The sequence below is a fragment of the Triticum dicoccoides genome, chromosome 7A, assembly GCF_002162155.2.
Source record: "Triticum dicoccoides isolate Atlit2015 ecotype Zavitan chromosome 7A, WEW_v2.0, whole genome shotgun sequence".
Taxonomy (NCBI): domain Eukaryota; kingdom Viridiplantae; phylum Streptophyta; class Magnoliopsida; order Poales; family Poaceae; genus Triticum; species Triticum dicoccoides.
In genome coordinates this window covers 112668460-112687022 of record NC_041392.1, presented here as the reverse complement: position 1 = coordinate 112687022, position 18563 = coordinate 112668460, and the positions used below count along the sequence as shown (strand labels likewise).

General features: G+C 42.1%; 2 protein-coding genes and 1 pseudogene across 2 annotated transcripts; all 3 read right to left on the bottom strand.

The window, feature by feature from the left end:
• Positions 1–163: 163 nt before the first annotated feature.
• LOC119329925 lies at positions 164–7880 on the bottom strand. The gene is made up of 4 exons (XM_037603031.1): positions 7672–7880; positions 2138–7564; positions 776–983; positions 164–477 (listed from the first exon to the last, which is right to left on the bottom strand). The coding sequence occupies exons 1-4, from the start codon at positions 7825–7827 to the stop codon at positions 374–376; spliced, it is 5895 nt and encodes a 1964-aa protein (XP_037458928.1). The 5' UTR covers positions 7828–7880; the 3' UTR covers positions 164–373.
• A 1336-nt stretch (positions 7881–9216) lies between these two features.
• LOC119333222 lies at positions 9217–10272 on the bottom strand (annotated as a pseudogene).
• Positions 10273–11335: 1063 nt separating this feature from the next.
• LOC119333220 lies at positions 11336–13276 on the bottom strand. The gene is made up of 3 exons (XM_037606196.1): positions 13121–13276; positions 11785–11943; positions 11336–11698 (listed from the first exon to the last, which is right to left on the bottom strand). Exons 1-3 carry the CDS (start codon positions 13274–13276, stop codon positions 11336–11338), a joined length of 678 nt encoding a protein of 225 aa, XP_037462093.1.
• Positions 13277–18563: the final 5287 nt, after the last annotated feature.

Here is an 18563-nt window from a genome sequence, read left to right as displayed (position 1 = left end):
TGAACGTTATGTGACATGTTAGCTGACTAAACGATTTCATCTACTCCCTCCATTCCTAAATACTCCCTCCGTTCCGAATTACTTGTCGCAGGTATGAATGTATCTAGATGTATTTTAGTTCTAGATACATCCATTTCTGCGACGAGTAATTTGGAACGGAGGGAGTATAAGTCTTTTTAGAGATTTCGATATGGACTACATACGGATGTATATAGACATAGTTTAAAGTGTAGATTCACTCATAACCATAGCAGCAGATTAAACTCTGGGCTCCACTGTAAACGGGTCGATTTTACTGAACCTGTTTCCATCTATGAAGTATGAACCATAGCAAAAGACTTAACCAGCCGCAGAGATGCAATCTACACACTGATTACATGGTGAGGAAGTTGCTTTGAGCAAGCCCAGGATACAGCAGTGTCGTAATCTGAGCGAGTGACCTAACCAATGGTTTCAAACTGGAATGTTTCTCCAAAGCTGACAAGAAAACAGGAGAAAGGATGAGATGAACTGTATAGGAAGCACTGCTGAATAAATAAATAAATAAAGTACCCCCTCCGTTCCGAAATATAAGTCTTTCTAGAGATTTTAATATAGACTACATACGGATGTATATAGACATATTTTAGAGTGTTGATTCACTCATTTTGCTCCGTATGTAGTCCATATTGGAATCTCCAAAAAGACTTATATTTAGGAACGGAGGGAGTAAGCCACTAAGGATGGTTGTTGCCAGAATCCACACTTTAAAATAGTACAGTACAAGAAGCGTTACCGTGAAGCATCGCCTTAATTCCCTTGGAGAAATCTTCGAACCGGCCCAGCACTGGCCTGATGCTGCATGACTGGGACACACACAGTTTCATGTAGAGCGATGCCTCAAGGGTCACCAACAGAAGACGGCATACCCTATCGGTCTCCCCGCTGAGGGCGCTCGATCCATTTGCCCCCAGTACTTCCGTAACGATAGAAACCACTTGATCCTGGAAAGAGTACCGCAAACTGTGATCAGGAAAAGGTGCACTCAGGCAAAAAGAAAAGGTTTTCACATTCCTTGTATCATGGCATGTAGAATTTTCAATCACTCATATCTGAGCTAGATTTTAAGCAATGATGATGATCCATCCATCACTGTTTGTCATCAGACCCAGAGATGTCTGGCAGGATCGTGCCTTTGGGATTGAGTTCCAGGTTATGGATTATACAATTATTACCAAAAATATATTATTTTCTATTTTTCACATACTCCAGAGCAGTACTAGTGTTTGCTTTATCACTCAGCACTAAATTTGTTTAACTAATCTGGTTAGTGGTTTTAATAGCACTTTATTAGATGCCATTTGAAGCTAAGACTAGAGCGACGATTAGTTATCAAATTAACTTTGATTCTTCCATGCCTCAAAATCATAATGTCTACACCTCAAATTAATAAGATTGAAGTCAATACTGCAACAAGCTCTATGAAATTCATTAGCTACATGTTTATAAATGAAGTGTACCCCGTTAATCATTCCCTGCAACTTCTACAAATCTTTTGCCATAGCACTGAGGAAGGTTTGGTGAATTTGCAATGAGATGCACGGATGGCATGAGGCAAAACACATAGTGACTTTGAAAGACTTAAAGTCTAAGCTAGAATAGTGGAATGCGGTTATCACCAGATTTCATGATACCAGGTTTAGATGTACTCCCTCCGTTCCTAAATATAAGATGTTTTAGATAATTTCAATGTAGACTACATACGGATTGAAATGGGTGAACATACACATTAAAATGGGTCTAGATACATGCGAATCAGAAAAATGCTAAAACATCTTATATTTAGGAACAGATGGAGTACATCTTATACAGCTTTTTTTCCCTTCATGGTCTAGATGTATCTTATACAACTACTCCCTCCGTTCCTAAATATAAGTCTTTGTAGAGATTTCACTATGGACCACATATGGAGCAAAATGAGTGAATCTACACTCTAAAACGCATCTATATACATCCGTATGTGGTTCATAGTGGAATCTCTACAAAGACTTATATTTAGGAACGGAGGGAGTATATGCTAACAAAAACATGCATGCTACAAATATGCACCATAGTTTTAATTCGAACAGTAAGGGCCTAGAGCAATAGCAATAGTTACCTGCAGACCATGAAGAATATCTGGCATGGGAAGTTCAGGAAAATGTGCAAGATCGACAAATTCTAATTCTCCTGCCCTTTTTACTGCCTCTTTGGCTTGACTGCAGAGGAATTTCATAATAAGAAAGGCTACTCTGTAAATCTGCACAGCTACCATCTCGGTAAAACGAGTCTGTTTCACAGAACCAGAATCTCCACTACTTTTGTCTCTGATCACCAGAGATAATGCTGCATTGGAAGGAGCAGAAATAGCTGCAGTTGAATGAGTACTGCTTGCAGCAAATCTGAACCATCCATGTTTGCTCCTGATGAGTGGTGGATCTTCATGAAGCACGACTTCTTCCTTAGCAATAGGAGGACAACAAAATGATGGGTTCCAGTTTGGTGAATCGCCAGTCCTTGCACTTCCTCTGCTAATAAAAGCAAGCAGGTGGATAATAATCTCTCTTAATTCTGAATCTACTTGCATCATACCAGTGTCCCGTGGAAAATGATATTTTGCTAAAACACACAGAAGTGAGAGGATATTCTCAGTTAAACTCAGAGCTGAAAGTGATGTCTGCGACTGTTGCAACACCGCCCTTTTCTTGTTCTGATGTGTATTAACACTTTGTGCAGATAGATAAGAGGACATCAGCGGAACTTGTCCTGAAAGGATGCTGACAGTACCGTTCGCAACACTGCTACGAGAAACATCATCATCCATACAATGGTTGAGAGAGGCAACTATAGCAAGAGCCAAACTCCACATATGCACATCCTTCGCTTGGCTGCTCAAAGAATTTCTGAAACAGGAGTCATCCAGAGATAACTTACTTAGAAGTACCTTCAAGAAAGCAAAAATGTTTGCAGACTGAAGCATTTTAGCACCATCCTTTGTCCGCCCCAAGGTCAAGAGGAAATTCAAAATTACTTGAGTAGACAATATTGCACCATTCTGACATTTATGCAGTATAGCCTGGAGACGGAAATGCTTTTGTAGAATTGGCAACCACACATTAGGGGGTATAAAGCCCTTCAATAGTAAGTCCATTGATCCAACAGCGAGATCAGAATATTCCCTATTCTCAGCCAATTTGCATAGTACAGGTAACAACCTCATACTTATAATGGATGATTCACCAAACAGATTAGCATCACCTGATCCATCTTTCATGTCATCCTTGCCATAAATGAATTCAAATAAAGACAGAATCAGAACAAGGAGGGACTTCACTGGTTTCTTAAGAGCAGGACTTGATGGCACGAGATCAACTAAAAATGATGTGCTGGCACCTGAGGTTCTCATAAGAAGTACAATAACTGGATAGAGATGAACATAGCTCTTGGTTTGCTTAGCTTGGTGAAATAAGAACCTGGTAAGAGTAAGCAGTAAGTCCACTTGCCCAGACAATAGGGGAAACAAAACCTCATTCGTACCAACTTCAGGAAATAGAGAATCAACAGTTGACTGCAAATATTTGCATGCACATCTAATTGCTGATTCCATAGCTGTAGCAGAAATCCCTCCATCAGGTAAGGTGGGTTCATTACTGGAACTTGTTCCAGTGTAGACAGATAGAAATGTTATGAAGGACCTTAATGTACAAAGCTTTGCATCAGCATGACGCTTCATCAGATTTGCTTTATGCATAATATCCAGCATTTTTTCAGCCACTTCTTTGCAGGGTTTCCAATCTGAATGATTCCAAAGTTTAACTCCAAGATCATCACGAGTGTGTGCAACATCAAACAAAACATTGCCACTGACTGCTGGGAAGGCGCTATGTGGTTGCTCTGTAGCATTGCATTCAAAAAACTTAAACTCCAGAAGGAAACACAAGAGCTCCTGAAAGGGACCAGGAGTAATCTGACGACCTTCGAGTTCTCCATGTATATGATAGTAAAGATCACTGATTACCAAACTGGTAAGTTCTTGCTCACCACTGTAGCCATGCAGGGCATACTGTGATAGCAGAGCTATGAATGCACGGTGTTGTAACAATTTGCTAGAGATTAGCTGAATCTTCTTCACTGCCGAGAAAGACAAGCTGGCAGTATCACCAGTGGACAACTTCGTTATTAGACGGATGATGCAAACGCATGAAGCTACCTTGGCACGATGAAAAAGCTCCTTCTGGTATCCATTGCTTGACAAATGATTGATAAAATCTTCCAAGAGAGCACTATCAAACCATTTGCACACTAAGTTGCTTGGAGAAGATGCAGAAGGTTCTTTTTGCCCCGTTGTACCATCTGCTACAGGATTAGAAGTTTTTGGTTCCACAAGTAATCTCCCTTTCAAGAACAACTCATGTGACATGATCTTGAAAATTTTAGCCTGGCAATTATACCTCGAAGAAACTTTCTCATCAACAGTGTCAACACTGTCAACAGGGCAATGATCAAAGGTGGCACGAATACAACGTGACAAGCTCTCCCAGAACGTTCTAGAGCTTCGCAGCTTATCTAATATGCATATGAATTGCACACCACTTTCCCATAATGCCTCGAGTAGGTCAAGGATGCTAAGTAACAGAGAAGGAGAACTATTCATAAACTCGGTCGAATTTTCAATGTATCCCAACATTTGCTCAACAAGTCTCGAATTACTTCTTGAACTGTTGAGGGTAGAAGAACCATTGGTCTGAGAATTTGCAGAATTGCTATGATCAGCTTGTATCATTGCATTCTCCTCTGTCAGTGAAACAAAAAGAGCAGGCTGATAGCGAGCAACAGAAGTCAGAAGGCTGAATATAGCCACGATCAAACAATTATTAGTATCATCTTCCTTGTCAAGAATTTGGGAAATACTTGCTTGCAATCTACATATCTCTGAACCATCAACAAGAAAGCTACCATTTTCCATGAGTTGAGGTTGGACTCTGTGGGCAGTGAAGCACAATACTGATAATGCTCTAGCTGCACTAATCTGTAAGGCAGAATTCTGAAAGGACATAGACGATATTGTAGCTGTGATGAAAGGTAAGGGCTTCAATGAAGATGACAAAACCAAAGTAACAAAAGGTGCAACTGGCATCAAGTCCTCTGGTAAGTTGGACAGCATGAAAAATATAATATCAAGTCCACAGCAAAGAACAAGTTGTATATCTTCAATATCTTCAACACCATTACTGAAGCTGCCACGCGATTCCAATAATTGCATGGACGTGCACACAGCATGCCAAAGAACACTGTGAATAGAAGAATCATATAGTAGCATTTGCCAAATGATGCCACCAAGCTTTGACAAGAATGGTTTGACTTGAATACAGCTCTTCACCAATTCAAACACCTTCAAGGTTGTCTTCCAGCGACTATACTTCTTGTGTTTCCAGTTCATATGATTGACCATGATGTATTGAATTGAAAAAACAATGAACGGTGATATCATGTCATCAGCGGTGGCTCCTTTCCGCAAAACCTGAATGGCAAAATCAAGCAATGAAGTGGTAAGTAATGAACAGTCTCCATTTTCCTCGGAGGCGGCAAAAAGCATTCTAGCTAGTGCACCAGAAAGTAGCCAATCACTTGAGGGGTCATTTAATTGTGAGCTGAAGATGCCGCATTCTAACGCCACGTCGAACACACGGTATGGAACACACTTCAGAAATTCTGATAACACGCTGAAGGTTTTTGACATTATGCTGGTATTATTACCATCTTGCTCATATTTGAAAATTGATGAGCAAATGATTTTAACAACATCAATCCTGATATATTCTCCAATTTGACCCAAACTCTTTGATTTTTGAACAGCAAGTGACTTGTCAGCATGCAGCAAAGCAGAGCACAGATCCTGATTTGATGATACCATCTGATACAGTAAGTCCATTATATCGCAGGCTTCCACATAATTGCATGAATATAGATCTTGTGCCAAAGTGAGGAGCAAAATGAAAACGCCTGAATGTGGGAACTCCCAACGGACTAATGCAGCATTGTCTTCAAGAATTTTCAAAATGTAACCACGTGTTCCACGGGGTAATGTAATGCCTTCCATACCAGGAATGCTGATTGGGTGATGAATTTCAATTTGGTCACAGTAGTTCACACTATCAGGGACACTACCAGGGGTTGCATACAGTGTTGTTAGCCCATTCATCCTCTCTAGGTAATTATATACACATTGAGCAGGCCATGTCCCATAAGAAACAGCTGATAAGAAGCGAAGCAGATCCGTTATTTGGAAAGGATACTCTTTCTCCACCATTTGGAGAACAGATCTGATTGGACCATCAACACAACTATCTTTGTCCCAGAATTGCATACATAGTGATTCCTCTCCACCATAAACTTCGCATATAATATTCAGTATCACACCAAGAGAACTGTCTTCTGTCTGATAAGATATCTCATATGAAGCAGTGAAAGCTGAAATGAAAGATCTCAGTACAGCACGAAAACCAGAAACAGGACCATCTGACTCCATGAAGATGCTTGAGCAAAGAACGCCAAGTAAATAATTGAACGGTGCAAGCTCAAAAGCCCGCTGGGCATAAGATGCATGATCAATTTCCAAGTTGGCATTATTTCCTGGAAGAGACAGGAGCAGGCAGTGAAAAACTGCCCAAGCAAGAAGTAGTGGTCCCGATTCCACTTCAAATTCAGGCAATCTTGATACTTCAATATCCATCTCAAGAATATCAGCAACAGAATACTGGGAATACCCTCCACTGAAAGAGACTTCGTCGTGAACCATTCGGAGGAGATTTTCGAGGTCCAAAGTCTCAATGAGAATAAGGAGTAGCTGAGCTTTAGCATAATGAAATGATCTCTTTGCTTCAGCAGACACAGCAAATTTTCCAACATCATAAGAGCCAGAGAGCATATCCCTAAACAGGGAGCACAGAGCTATCCACAGCCCACCATTGCACCTTGAGAAGTTATCACAGATAGCAAGAAACAGAATGTCCAGAATCAGGTTAATCTCAATCAAGCTTTCTTCCAGCCAAGAAACCGTCAAATCAGCTGCTGATTTCACCGAAAATGCAGCCGTGAGGGAATCTTTAATGATGGATAGTAACCTCTGTTCCATCTCATCGCTGCCTAACAGCGAGGCCTCTTGTTTTATGGCGTCGGTTGAATCAGAATCATCATCTGTGCATGTGGCATGAACAAAGATTCTCCTAATGCACTTGAGCAGGCACTGACGCTCAAGGTAGTATTGCAGAGACACCAGCCGAAGGAGCTCCTGAGGGTCAGCGTCACGGGTCGTCGGGGCGCTCTCTGAAGACCGTTTCACCAGGATGTACGACTGCACCTCGTCCAGGTCGAGGGACTTGCTCGCGCGGAGCGCGGCCTCCTTCAGGTCGGGCTTGACGACCAGGCGGTGCTCCCCGACGGCGACCTGGCCGGCGTCGAGCGCGGACCTCGAGGCGCCGTTCGGCTTCCCGAACATCGAGACCGCCCCGCGGAGCCACGCGTGGTGGCCCTTGATCCGCTCCGCCTGCAGCACGGGTGAGAGCCAGCGAGTTAGTCGCGACCGCGAGTGTTTGCGAGGCGAGGAGGATGGGACGGGGACGGGGACGGGAGAAATGGGTACGGGGGGCTTACGAGGGCGTCGGAGACGGCGGCGGAGGGGGAGGCGGCGGCGCGGTCGAGGTCGTCGCAGAGGGCGACGAAGGGGTCCCACCACAGCGAGGCGAACACGGTCTTGGTGCTAGCGCCGCCGCCGCCTGAGGTCGAGGCGGGGGCGCCGCCGCTCGCCATGGCCGGTGGGCGGTGGTGGCGCGGAAACCCTAGGTTCGAGATCCCGACCTCGCCGTTGCGTTTCGAGTGGGAAGAGCAAAAACCCAAAACCCTATTAACGACTCACCGTGTGTCCAAAACAAATGGAGCATATTACGAAAATTAAGTGCAGCCGCTTCAGGGAGGTTTTTCGTTCAGATATTGTATACACGAGTAGTACAAACAGATGCACAAGCAGTACATGGAATTTAGAAAAGAGCCACTCCCGAATGCAATGTAAGATTACAAGTGTATGATAGACACCGTGATTGGCATCAAGATTTCGACCATACCGGCTGAAATCGGTACTCAGTTCTTGCACGATGCTTGTCGTCGTTGTTTGACTAGGCGTGAAGGTAGACATCTCATATATGTTGGATTAGACATACTTCATATGCAACACCTTCTTTGATAACTAGAATCTGATTTCTTGATGCATCCTATTCCTAGACGATATCATCTTTGTTGTTCACTGAGTGTGTGATGGCATTCGACTTCATAATGGTCTTCAATCTCATTTATTGTTGTTCTCATGGATAATAGATAGTGTATGTGAGTCGGTGATTTTGTTATACCGAATCGTATATTTATAGACGGTTGTCGTGTACATGGATGTGGTGCCTTAAGATTTTATTGTCTCATCAACCATCCGTACAATTATTTTACCATGCGAGCGATAAACATATATAAGGGCTAGAAAGGCTTCATAACATGTCCAAACATACATTGTATTTTGTAGTCTAACATATGCATCATATTTCATATATGTTGTATTTGGCCTCACTTTGGCTAGCTAGATTAGCTATTCAAACATCAAACATGTGTGACATATGAATGTTTGTATTTATATTTACATATTATTGTCCATTCAACTTTTGTTGCTATAAAATATATGTATATCCATGAACACGAACAAGATTACTATGTCGAGATAAAACATATATGATGACATACAATGCAACTTGTGCTATCGTCAATTCCATATGTCTCCTTGTAACCATGTATACACTTCTGGTTAATATGAAAACATGTAAAATTTTGGAACAATGTTGTTTTATTATGCATCAAATTGACGATGCGGTTCAAGTTTTCTTATTCACACATAAATGAAAAGAGCCATGTTCGCAGTTATTCTTTCTCCCATGGCTAAGACAAGTATTCTATCCAAAATCATATTCTATGAAGAACGAACTGATTTTTTTAGAGTTGCGTGAATTCCTTCCTGTATTTATATCAAAGTTCAGGCCAATCGAATTACTTCTACCATTTTTATGGCACATTCCTGAAGATATGGTTGATGGAATAATTGGTGAGTTCAAGGAATTCCTAGTGCTTGCTCAAGAGGCCAGTTGTTTTGTTTTAAAGTTTGATTCAGTTGCAACTAAAGCCAAACACACAACAAGAATATAAAAGGATATGTTGGTCTATTCATCGAAGGTCCCTTCTAAATTAAAAATGGACCCGACTTTGTCCCCGTGCAGTTCGGTATTGCTCTACATTTTGGAACCATAGTGGGAAATGAGGGTGAAGGAGCTTCTTTGGGTCAGCATCACGGGGCGTTGGGGTGCTCTCTGAAGATCGTTTCACGAGGATGTACGACTGTACCTCGTCTAGGTCGAGGGACTTGCTTGCGTGAAGCGTGGCCTCCTTGAGGTCGGGCTTGATGGCCAGGCGGTGCTCCCCCACGGCGACCTGGCCCGCGTCCAGCACGGCCCTCGAGGCACCGCTTGACTTCCCAAACATCGAGACCGCCCCGCGGAGCCATGCGTGGTGGCCCTTGATACGCTATGCCTACAGCACGGATGGGAGCCAGCGAGTTAGTTACGGTCATGAGTGTTTGCGAGGAGGGACTGGGGGAAATGGCGACGGGGGGCTTACAAGGGCGTCGGAGACGGCAGTGGAGGGGGAGGCGGCGGCGCGACCGAGGTCGTCGCGGATGGCGACAAAGGGGTCCCACCACAGCGAGGCGGACACGGTCTTGGTGCTAGCGCCGCCGCCGCCTGAGGTCGAGGCGGGGGCGCCGCAACTCGCGATGGCCGGTGGGCGGTGGTGGCGCGGAAACCCTAGGTTCGAGATCCCGACCTCGCCATTGCGTTTCGAGTGGGAAGAGCAAAAACCCAAAACCCTATTAACGACTCACCGTGTGTCCAAAACAAATGGAGCATATTACGAAAATTAAGTGCAGCCGCTTCACAGAGGGTTTTTGTTCAGATATTGTATATACGAGTAGTACAAACAGATGCACGAGCAGTACATGGAATTTAGAAAAGAGCCACTCCCGAATGCAATGTAAGATTAGAAGTGTATAATAGACACTGTGATTGGCATCCCCGTGACTTCGAGATTTCGGCCATACCGGCTGAAATCGGTACTCAGTTCTTGCACGATGCTTGTCGTCGTTGTTTGACTAGGCGTGAAGGTAGACATCTCATATATGTTGGATTAGACATACTTCATACGCAACACCCTCTTTAATAACTAGAATCTGATTTCTTGATGCATCCTATTCCTAGACGATATCATCTTCGTTGTTCATTGAGTGTGTGATGGCATTCGACTTCATAATGGTCTTCAATCTCATTTATTGTTGTTCTCATGGATGATAGATAGTGTATGTGAGTCGGTGATTTTGTTATACTGAATCGTATATTTATATACGGTTGTTGTGTACATGGATGTGGTGCCTTAAGATTTTATTGTCTCATCAACCATCCGTACAATTATTTTACCATGCGAGCGATAAACATATATAAGGGCTAGAAAGGCTTCATAACATGTCCAAACATACATTGTATTTTGTAGTCTAACATATGCATCATATTTCATATATGTTGTATTTGGCCTCACTTTGGCTAGCTAGATTAGCTATTCAAACATCAAACATGTGTGACATATGAATGTTTGTATTTATATTTACATATTATTGTCCATTCAATTTTTGTTGCTATAAAATATATGTATATCCACGAACACGAACAAGATTACTATGTCGAGATAAAACATATATGATGACATACAATGCAACTTGTGCTATCGTCAATTCCATATGTCTCCTTGTAACCATGTATACACTTCTGGTTAATATGAAAACATGTAAAATTTTGGAACAATGTTGTTTTATTATGCATCAAATTGATGATGCGGTTCAAGTTTTGTTATTCACACACAAATGAAAAGAGCCATGTTTGCAGTTATTCTTTCTCCCATGGCTAAGACAAGTATTCTATCTAAAATCATATTCTATGAAGAACGAACTGATTTTTTAGAGTTGCATGAATTCCTTCCTGTATTTATATCAAAGTTCAGGCCAATCGAATTACTTCTACCATTTTTATGGCACATTCCTGAAGATATGGTTGATAGAATAATTGATGAGTTCAAGGAATTCCTAGTGCTTGCTCAAGAGGCCAGTTGTTTTGTTTTAAAGTTTGATTCAGTTGCAACTAAAGCCAAACACACAACAAGAATATAAAAGGATATGTTGGTCTATTCATCGAAGGTCCCTTCTAAATTGAAAATGGACCTGACTTTGTCCCCGTGCAGTTTGGTATTGCTCTACATTTTGGAACCATAGTGGGAAATGAGGGTGAAGGAGCTTCTTTGGGTCAGCATCACGGGTCGTTGGGGTGCTCTCTGAAGATCGTTTCACGAGGATGTACGACTGTACCTCGTCTAGGTCGAGGGACTTGCTTGCGTGAAGCGTGGCCTCCTTGAGGTCGGGCTTGATGGCCAGGCGGTGCTCCCCCACGGCGACCTGGCCCGCGTCCAGCACGGCCCTCGAGGCACCGTTTGACTTCCCAAACATCGAGACCGCCCCGCCGAGCCACGCGTGGTGGCCCTTGATACGCTCTGCCTACAGCACGGATGGGAGCCAGCGAGTTAGTTACGGTCACGAGTGTTTGCGAGGAGGGACTGGGGGAAATGGCGACGGGGGCTTACAAGGGCCTCGGAGACGGCAGTGGAGGGGGAGGCGGCGGCGCGACCGAGGTCGTCGCAGAGGGCGACGAAGGTGTCCAACCACAGCGAGGCGGACACGGTCTTGGTGCCAGCGTAGTAGTACAAATCAGATATAGGAGTAGTAGTAGAACTTAGAGAGAGCTGTCCAGAAATACATAGTAAAATTACAAGTGTGTGATGGACATCACGGTTGGCATCCCCATGACTTCGAGATTGCGGCTGTACATGCTGAAATCAGTATTCGATTCTTGCACGGTGCTTGCCGTTGTTGTTTGACTAGGTGTGAAGGATAACATTGCAATCATGTTGGATTAAACATACTCCATGCGCGACACCCTGTAGAACAGATAGAATCTGATTTCTTGATGTATCCTATTCCTATCTTCGTTCTTCATTGAGTGCGTCATGGCATTCGACTTTGCAATCGTCTTCAATTCTATGTGTTGTTGTTGTCATGGATAATAGATAGTGTGTGTGAGTTGGTGGTTTTGTTACACCAAAGTCGTATATTTATAGATAGGTTATTGTGTGCATGGATGAGGTGTCTTAAGATTTTATTGTCTCACCAATCGTACATACAATTTTTTTACCATGCGAGAAATAAACATATACAAGAGCTAGAAAGACTTCAAAACATGTCCAAACGTACATTTTTTTGTAGTCTAACATATGTATCATATTTCATATATGTTGTATCTGGCCTCACTTTGGCAAGCTAGATTAGCTATTCAAACATCAAACAACATGTGTGACATATCAATGTTTGTATTTTTATTTTCATATTCTTGTCCATTCAACTTTTGTTGCTATAAAATATATGTATATCCACGAACACGAACAAGATTACTCTGTTGAGATAAAACATATATGATAACATACAATGCAACTTGTGCTATCGTAAATTCCATATGCCTCCTTGTAACCATGTATATACTTCTGGTTAATACGAAAGCATGCAAAATTTTGTAACAATGTTGTTTTACTATGCATCAAATTGGCGATGCGGGTCAAGTTTTCTTATTCACACACAAATAGAAAGAGCCATGTTCGCAGTTATGCTTTCTCCCATGGCTAAGACAAGCATCCTACCTAAAATCATATTCTGTTCCATCTCGTAACTGCCTAACGGTGAGGCCTCTTGTTTTATGGCGTCGGCTGAATCAGAATCATCATCTATGCATGTGGCATGAACAAAGATTCTCCTAATGCACTTGAGCAGGCACTGACGCTCAAGGTAGTATTGCAGAGACACCCGCCGAAGGGGCTCCTACGGGTCAGCATCACGGGTCGTTGGGGCGCTCTCTGAAGACCGTTTCACCAGGATGTACGACTGCACCTCGTCCAGGTCGAGGGACTTGCTCGCGCGGAGCGCGACCTCCTTGAGGTCAGACTTGACGGCCAGGTGGTGCTCCCCAACGGCGACCTGGCCGGCGTCCAGCGCAGCCCTCGAGGCGCTGTTCGGCTTCCCGAACATCGAGACCGCCCGCGGAACCATGCGTGGTGGCCCTTGATCCACTCCGCCTGCAACACGGGAGCCAGCGAATTAGTTATGGCCTCGAGGGTTTGCGGGCGAGGAGGATGGGGGGCCGGGACTAGGGAAATGGGTACGGGGGGCTTATGAGGGCGTCAGAGACGGCGGCGGCGCGGTCGAGGTCGTCGCAGAGGGCGACGAAGGGGTCCCACCACAGCGAGGCGGACATGGTCTTGGTGCCAGCGCCGCCGCCGCCAGAGGGCGAGGCGGGGGCGCCGCCGCTCGCCATGGCCGGTGAGCGGCGCGGAAACCCTAGGATCGAGATCCCGCCGTCGGCGGTGCGTTTTGAGCGTGGATGGGGTGGGAAGGGCAAAAACCCTCGCTTGGTACCACCGGCTGAATTTTGCAGCCCAAAACCCTCTTAACAACTCACCGTGTGTCCAAAAACAAATGGAGTATTGCGAAAAATAAGCGCAGCCACTTCAGAGAGGGTTTTTTCAGATACTGAATACACAAGTAGTACAAACAGATGTGGGCGCATTGCATAGAATTTAGAAGGGAGTTGTCCATAGATATATCGTGCGATTATAAGTGTGTGATGCACTCACTGGTTAGCATCGCCGTGACTCCAAAATTACGGTCGTACATGCAAAAATCAGTACTCGATTCTTGCACGATGCTCGCCGTCATTGTTTGACTAGGTGTGAAGGATATCAATCCAATCATGTTGGATTACACATACTCCATGTGCGACACCCTGTCTAACAGATAGAATTTGATTTCTTGATGCATCCTATTCCTAAACGATGTCATCTTCGTTGCTCACTGAGTGTGTCATGGCATTCGACTTTGTAATCGTCTTTCAATTTCATGCATTGCTGTTGTCATGAATAATAGATAGTGTATGTGAGTTGGCGGTTTTGTTAACACCGAAGTCATATATTTATAGATAAGTTATTGTGTACATGGATGAGGTGCCTTAAGATTTTATTGTCTCACCAACCATCCGTACAATTATTTTACCCTGCGAGCAATAAACATATACAAGAGCTAGAAAGACTTCACAACATGTCCAAACACACATTGTTTTTGTAGTCTAACATATGCATCATATTTCATATATGTTGTATTTGGCCTCACTTTGGCAAGCTGGATTAGCTATTCAAATATCAAACATGTGTAACATATGAATGTTTGTATTTCTATTTACATATTCTTGTCCATTCAACTTTTGTTGCCATAAAATATATGTATATCCACGGACACGAACAAGATTACTCTGTTGAGATAAAACATATGTGATGACATACAATGCAACTTGTGATATCGTCAATTTCATATGTCTCCTTGTAACCATGTATATACTTCTGGTTAATATGAAAAACATGCAAAATTTTGTAACAATGTTGTTTTATTATGCATCAAATTGGTGATGTGGTTCAAGTTTTCTTATTCACACACAAATAAAATAGCCATGTTCGCAGTTACGCTGTCTCTCATGGCTAAGACAAGTCTTCTACCTAAAATCATATTCTATGAAGAATGAACTGGGTTTTTAGAGTTGCACGATTCCTTTCCTGCATTTCTTTCAAAGTTTAGGCCAATTGAATTACTTCTACCATTTTTAGGGCACATTCCTGAAGATGTGGTTGATAGAATAATTGGCGACTTCAAGGAATTCCTAGTGCTTGCTCAAGAGGCCAGTTGTTTCGTTTCAAAGTTTGATTCAGTTGCAACTAAAGCCAAACACACAACATAAATATTGAAGGATATGTTGGTCTATTCACTAAAAATCCTTTCTAAATTGAAAATGGAGCCGACTTTGTCCCATGTTGTTTGGTATTGCTCTACATTTTGGAGCCATACTGGAAATCGAAGGCGAAGGGGATTTGAGGTGGACACTGCCCTTGCCTCAAAGTCTAGAATTTGGTTCCTCGGTGCATCCTATTTCTAGATGGTCTTGTTCAGTGGCAGAGCTACGGTAACATCCTTAGGTGGGCCAAACAAGCTAGATTAAAGCTGACCTTAATTACTTTCCTATTAAGGGCCCCTCAATCTTCACTATTTGGTGCCACCCTGGGCGGGCCACGGCCGGGTTTTGCCCCAACGTAGCTCCACCCCTGGTCTTGTTGTATTTGATTTCATTCGACTTTGTAGTTAACCATCCGCAATCTCCTATGTTGTTCTTCTTGCAGATAAATAGTGTATGTGAATCGGTGGCTTTGTTACACTAGAGTGATGTATTTATAGATGGGTTGTTGTATACATGGTTGGAGTTCCTTAGACTTTATTGTCTCACCAACAACTTGTACAATTATTTTATCGCATGAGCAATCAACGTATATAAGAGCTAGCAAAGGCTTGACAACATTTGTGAACATACATGTGATTTCGTAGTCCTAACCCATACATGGGAATGAATGTTTGCATTCATAGCTATATTCTTGATGGGATCTCCGAACATACATGTGACTTCATATGTACCATATTTTAACCTGACTTTACAAGGCTATATTAGCGTTCTGGACATCAAAACCCATGTGATGGCTAAATATTCATATTTCATGTATGTTCGGAGATTAGAAAGCTAGAACTAAGAATACGGTTGTTAGAAGCGATGTGGTCGGAAGTAAGTTGGGGTTTAGATGAGCCAAGTGGCCTATGCTCAAGCAACCAACTAGCATACAATTATTTTATAGCCCAAGCAACCAACATAACATATATAAGAGCTAACAAAGTCTTCACAACATCTCTGAACATACATGTGATTCCGTAGTCTAACATATGTATAGGATTTTATACATGTTGTAGTTGTCCTTACTTTAGTAGGCTCGTGTGACGTGTGAATGCTTGAATATTCTTATTTATATCTACATATTATTGTCCGTTCAACTTGTTTTGCTATAATTGTTTGTCTATCCTGACATGACCATTATAACTCTATGAGAGAAGTCCATATTACAGTGCCAAACCATTCCATTTGTTAAGATTCAACCTTGAAATCTCAAGGCGTCTAAGAATCCACCCTAAACAATCAAAACCGGCTAGGAATAAACCCTCCACTCCCTTGAAAACCGGTTATCGCTGAGTACACCCGGTTTTGACCTGTTGACCAACAAGTCAACATCCCAGCCAGTAGCCACACCAACCTAGTCACTTAACCCATTTTATCGAAAAACTAAAAATGTCCAGAAATTTTTGACAACCCATTTTTTGACAAATTTTAAACAAAAGTTGACAATAATACATTAAAATTTATTAGGCCAAATTGTGTGTAACTTTCCCAGAGTGATCATTACAATAGTTTTAATTGTACATAATTTTTTCAAACTTTTCTGAACAATTTCATTTTTGGACAATATTTAACAAAAAATGTGCTGAAATTGTAATTTTAGATTATTTTTCAATATGATCCACCAAAGAGCGTGAAACTTTCTCCGAATGATCAGTATATTAGTGTTGATAATTTTTTTAAAATCTGGAAACATCCAATTTTTGACAATTTTGTCCAGAATGGAATGAAGTGGTAATTTTAGGGTATTTTTAAATTTGTTCGGAGGAATTATGTGAAACTTCCCTAGAACGATCACTATATTGGTGTTGATTTTATAGATTTGTTTCAGTTTTTTCCAGACACTTAGATTTTTTTGACAGAATTTGACCAAAAACGGTTAAGTGACTGCGGTTACATGTCTGCTAACTGGCAGGTCAATGGGTCAAAACTGGGTCTACTCAGCAAAAACCGAATTCAGGGGAGAGCGGGGTTGATTCCTAGCCAATTTTGATAGTCCAGGGTTGATTCTTAGACAGTTCTAGAGTTCATGATTGAATCTAAGACAAATGAAAGAGTTCAAGGTTGTAATATGGACTTTTCTCTAACTCCGTGGAGATCAAGCATATGGCAACATAGAAGGCAACATGTGCTATCATCAATTCCATATGCCTCCTTGCAATCATGCAGCCTATACTTCTGGTTAATATGGAAACATGTATAATTTGCTAACAATGTTGCTTTACAATGCATCAAATTGAAGCAATTCAAGTTTTCTTATTGGCACACAAATTAAACAGACATATTCACATTTATGCTTTCTCACATGGCTATGAAAAGTCTTCTCTGTAAAACCCTAAAAATGTGAAGAATGCATTGTTATTTTTTTTCTAGTGTTGCATGAGTTCCTTCCTTGTATTTTGTTTTAGAGTTCTGGATGCACAAATTATTCCCGTATGTGCTATTTTTCCAGAGTTGTGGCACTAACAACTAAATGTTGATGACTATGATATATATCTAGCAATCCATCTAAGTAAGAGCAACATTCAATATCAAAACTGGTACCAATCGACGCTTTTGGTGATGTGATTGGTGAATTGGCGAGTTCAAAGCATTCCTAGTGCTTGCTCAAGAGGCCAATGTGTTCCGTTTTTAATGTTTGGTTCAGTAGCAATTAAAGGCAAACACACGGCAACCAAAACACGAATGTTTTGGTCTATTCACCAAAAGTCCTTTTTTAAATTAAAACTAGAGTCGACTTTGTCCCAATCAGTTTGGTATTGCTCTACATTTCGTAGCTACAATGGGGTCTGAAGGTGAAGGAGTCGAGGTGGAGGCCACTTTTCCTTCGAACCCAAGGACTTGATTTCTTGACGCATCCTATTTCTAGACAACCTTTGTTGTGTCTGATGCCATTCGACTTCATAATTAATTTTCTTCATCTCATATGTTGTTCTTCTCCAAGATAAAGATAGCGCATGTGAGTTGGTGTTTTTTTACATCAAACATGTGTATTTGGGTTGTTGTATACATGGATGTAGTGCTTTCGACTTTATTGTCTCACCAACAATATGTACCATTTTTTCATGGTGCACGCAATATATAAGGGCTAGCAAAGGCTTGACAACATCTCCGAACATACATGTCACTTCATATGTGCCGAATTTTGATGTCACGTAGGCTAGATTGGTGGTTGAAACATCAAAACATGTTACTATAAACATTTTTCTATCCACTGACACATCCAGTAAAACCAAACATGTGATAACATACAAGGCATCATGTAGTATCATCAATTCCATATGGCTCCTTGGAGTCATGTCATATATGTTTCTAGTTAATATGGTAGTGTGCAAAATTTCGTAATGATGTTGCTTTATTATGCATCAAATTGGGAATACAGTTCAAGTACACTTATTCACACACAATGCAAAGATCATGTTCACAGTTGTGCTTCCCCAGATGGTCATGTTTTCTCCCAATGGAGATGTTGCCCTCGCGGCCAGGGGCAGGCCATCT

What these genes read in the sequence shown, in the direction of transcription:
- LOC119329925 (XM_037603031.1), bottom strand. Translation starts at nt 7,827, where the DNA reads ATGGCGAGCGGCGGCGCCCCCGCCTCGACCTCAGGCGGCGGCGGCGCT. An exon ending in CCGCCGTCTCCGACGCCCTC is followed by an intron (nt 7,565 to 7,671) that starts GTAAGCCCCCCG and finishes CCCGTGCTGCAG; the next exon opens with GCGGAGCGGATCAAGGGCCA. An exon ending in ATATTCTTCATGGTCTGCAG is followed by an intron (nt 984 to 2,137) that starts GTAACTATTGCT and finishes TACTCTTTCCAG; the next exon opens with GATCAAGTGGTTTCTATCGT.
- LOC119333220 (XM_037606196.1), bottom strand. Translation starts at nt 13,276, where the DNA reads ATGTTCGGGAAGCCGAACAGCGCCTCGAGGGCTGCGCTGGACGCCGGC. An exon ending in AGGTGCAGTCGTACATCCTG is followed by an intron (nt 11,944 to 13,120) that starts GTGAAACGGTCT and finishes ATTTCTGGACAG; the next exon opens with CTCTCTCTAAGTTCTACTAC. An exon ending in CTGCCGTCTCCGAGGCCCTT is followed by an intron (nt 11,699 to 11,784) that starts GTAAGCCCCCGT and finishes TCCGTGCTGTAG; the next exon opens with GCAGAGCGTATCAAGGGCCA.